Source organism: Perkinsus marinus (genome assembly GCF_000006405.1).
Source record: "Perkinsus marinus ATCC 50983 genomic scaffold scf_1104296938732, whole genome shotgun sequence".
Classification (NCBI taxonomy): Eukaryota; Perkinsozoa; order Perkinsida; family Perkinsidae; genus Perkinsus; species Perkinsus marinus.
The window spans coordinates 1-1460 of NW_003213343.1; the positions used below are offsets into that span (position 1 = coordinate 1).

Below are 1460 nucleotides of genomic sequence, written 5' to 3' on the forward strand. Positions count from 1 at the left end.
ATTACCGATCGTGTGGTATCATCCACGAACGAAGTCTTGGCCAATACCAGGGCCTCAGCTCTAGCTTCTGGTCTTAGCCCAGTACGCATGTCGCATGATTTCCAGAACGCATCACCAACTTCATAACGACGATTATCAGGATTCACCGCAGGGCCCTTCTCAATTTTACACAGCTCCTCTATAGAACTAGCCACCATATCAGCCTGAGTCAAAAGCTCATGGACCGACTCCTTATTCAGCTTGGTCATAGCAAAAGTCGGGAATACAAAACAAGTGATCAACGTTCCACCAAAGGTACCAATAAGTGTCAGAGCGACTCTCCATAATGACCAATAGATCATCTGAGTTCTATCAAATGTCTCGTTGAGACTAGGAATGATTCCGATAATCATCCACGTAAAAGCAAAGACGGTCCCAGCGTAGTCAATGCTCGGGTAAAGTGAAGCCAGCTTGCCCAGTGTCACCACAACGAACATCTCCACTTCATATGCAGGGATATTGCGAGGATTAGCTGATACGCAAATAATAGCAGTAATTGCTGCCAACAGCGTTCCTATAATCCGCTTAGTTCCCTTCACCAGAGACGCCCCTGGGGTCGGCAAGAGACAGAAAAGGAGTGGTACCAGTCCCCAAAATCCATACGTCTCTACCACCGGTTCCTCCTGAGCCCAGGCAATAAGGGGAAGCGCAAAGAGCGTAATGGATAGAGACAGTCTCAATGGATGTACCAGCCTTTGCCTGAGAGTCATATTGCCAAATGCCCAGAAAGGTAAATGCCACCAATGGATCCAATACGCCTTGCATTCAGATAGATACCGACACAGACGACCCCACCAGTTGTACTGAAAATAACAAACAATCATTAAAACTACACTAACACGGCCAACCTACCCCATTGGTCTCCTCTGGGAGGCTCATCTCATATTCCCTCACCAGCGTGTGGAACTCGTCAGCCAATACCGCAAAATGCGCTATAAGTGAGAACGCGAACTGGAAGCGTACAATATCATTGGCCGGGGACAAGGCGGATTCCCCCGATACGACAGCTTTACTATACAACAATGACTCATCCGTCAACCTTCCCTGAACTTGCTCCGACAACCCACGCAGTTGAGTCCTATCTATATCATCCCCTGGCCTCAACGGCACTGCAGTTTGCCTCAGCCAATACACCACTTCCAGCCTCAAATCGACCAAGTCAGGAACCATAGGATGCCAAATATAGCGGAGTATGCTCGGGCTGTATGAGCCATCTCTCAGGTCTGTCTTAGTGCTATCAACTCTGAAGACATTTGGTAAATTATACTCCGAATTTTCGGGTTAGGGGCCGACTTAGCCGCACGACGCCAAGCCATATCAAAATGAGCCCTCCGGCGATCGATGAAGGTGAGATGATCCGGTCCACTGTTGACATAAGTAGCCCACGTCTCGAAATAGTCAGCAGCAGCTCTCGCGAACGC

At 48.7% G+C, this 1460-nt stretch overlaps 2 protein-coding genes across 2 annotated transcripts; both read right to left on the reverse strand.

Moving 5' to 3' along the window:
* Positions 1–85: 85 nt before the first annotated feature.
* Pmar_PMAR009787 (hypothetical protein) lies at positions 86–248 on the reverse strand (the record flags this gene model as incomplete). The annotated part of the gene is made up of 1 exon (XM_002782635.1): positions 86–248. A coding segment is annotated over one exon (163 nt), but the record flags the coding sequence as incomplete, so codon positions are not given.
* A 316-nt stretch (positions 249–564) lies between these two features.
* Positions 565–1209, reverse strand: Pmar_PMAR009788 (hypothetical protein; the record flags this gene model as incomplete). The annotated part of the gene is made up of 2 exons (XM_002782636.1): positions 565–738; positions 892–1209. 2 exons carry the CDS (start codon positions 1207–1209, stop codon positions 565–567), a joined length of 492 nt encoding a protein of 163 aa, XP_002782682.1.
* Positions 1210–1460: the final 251 nt, after the last annotated feature.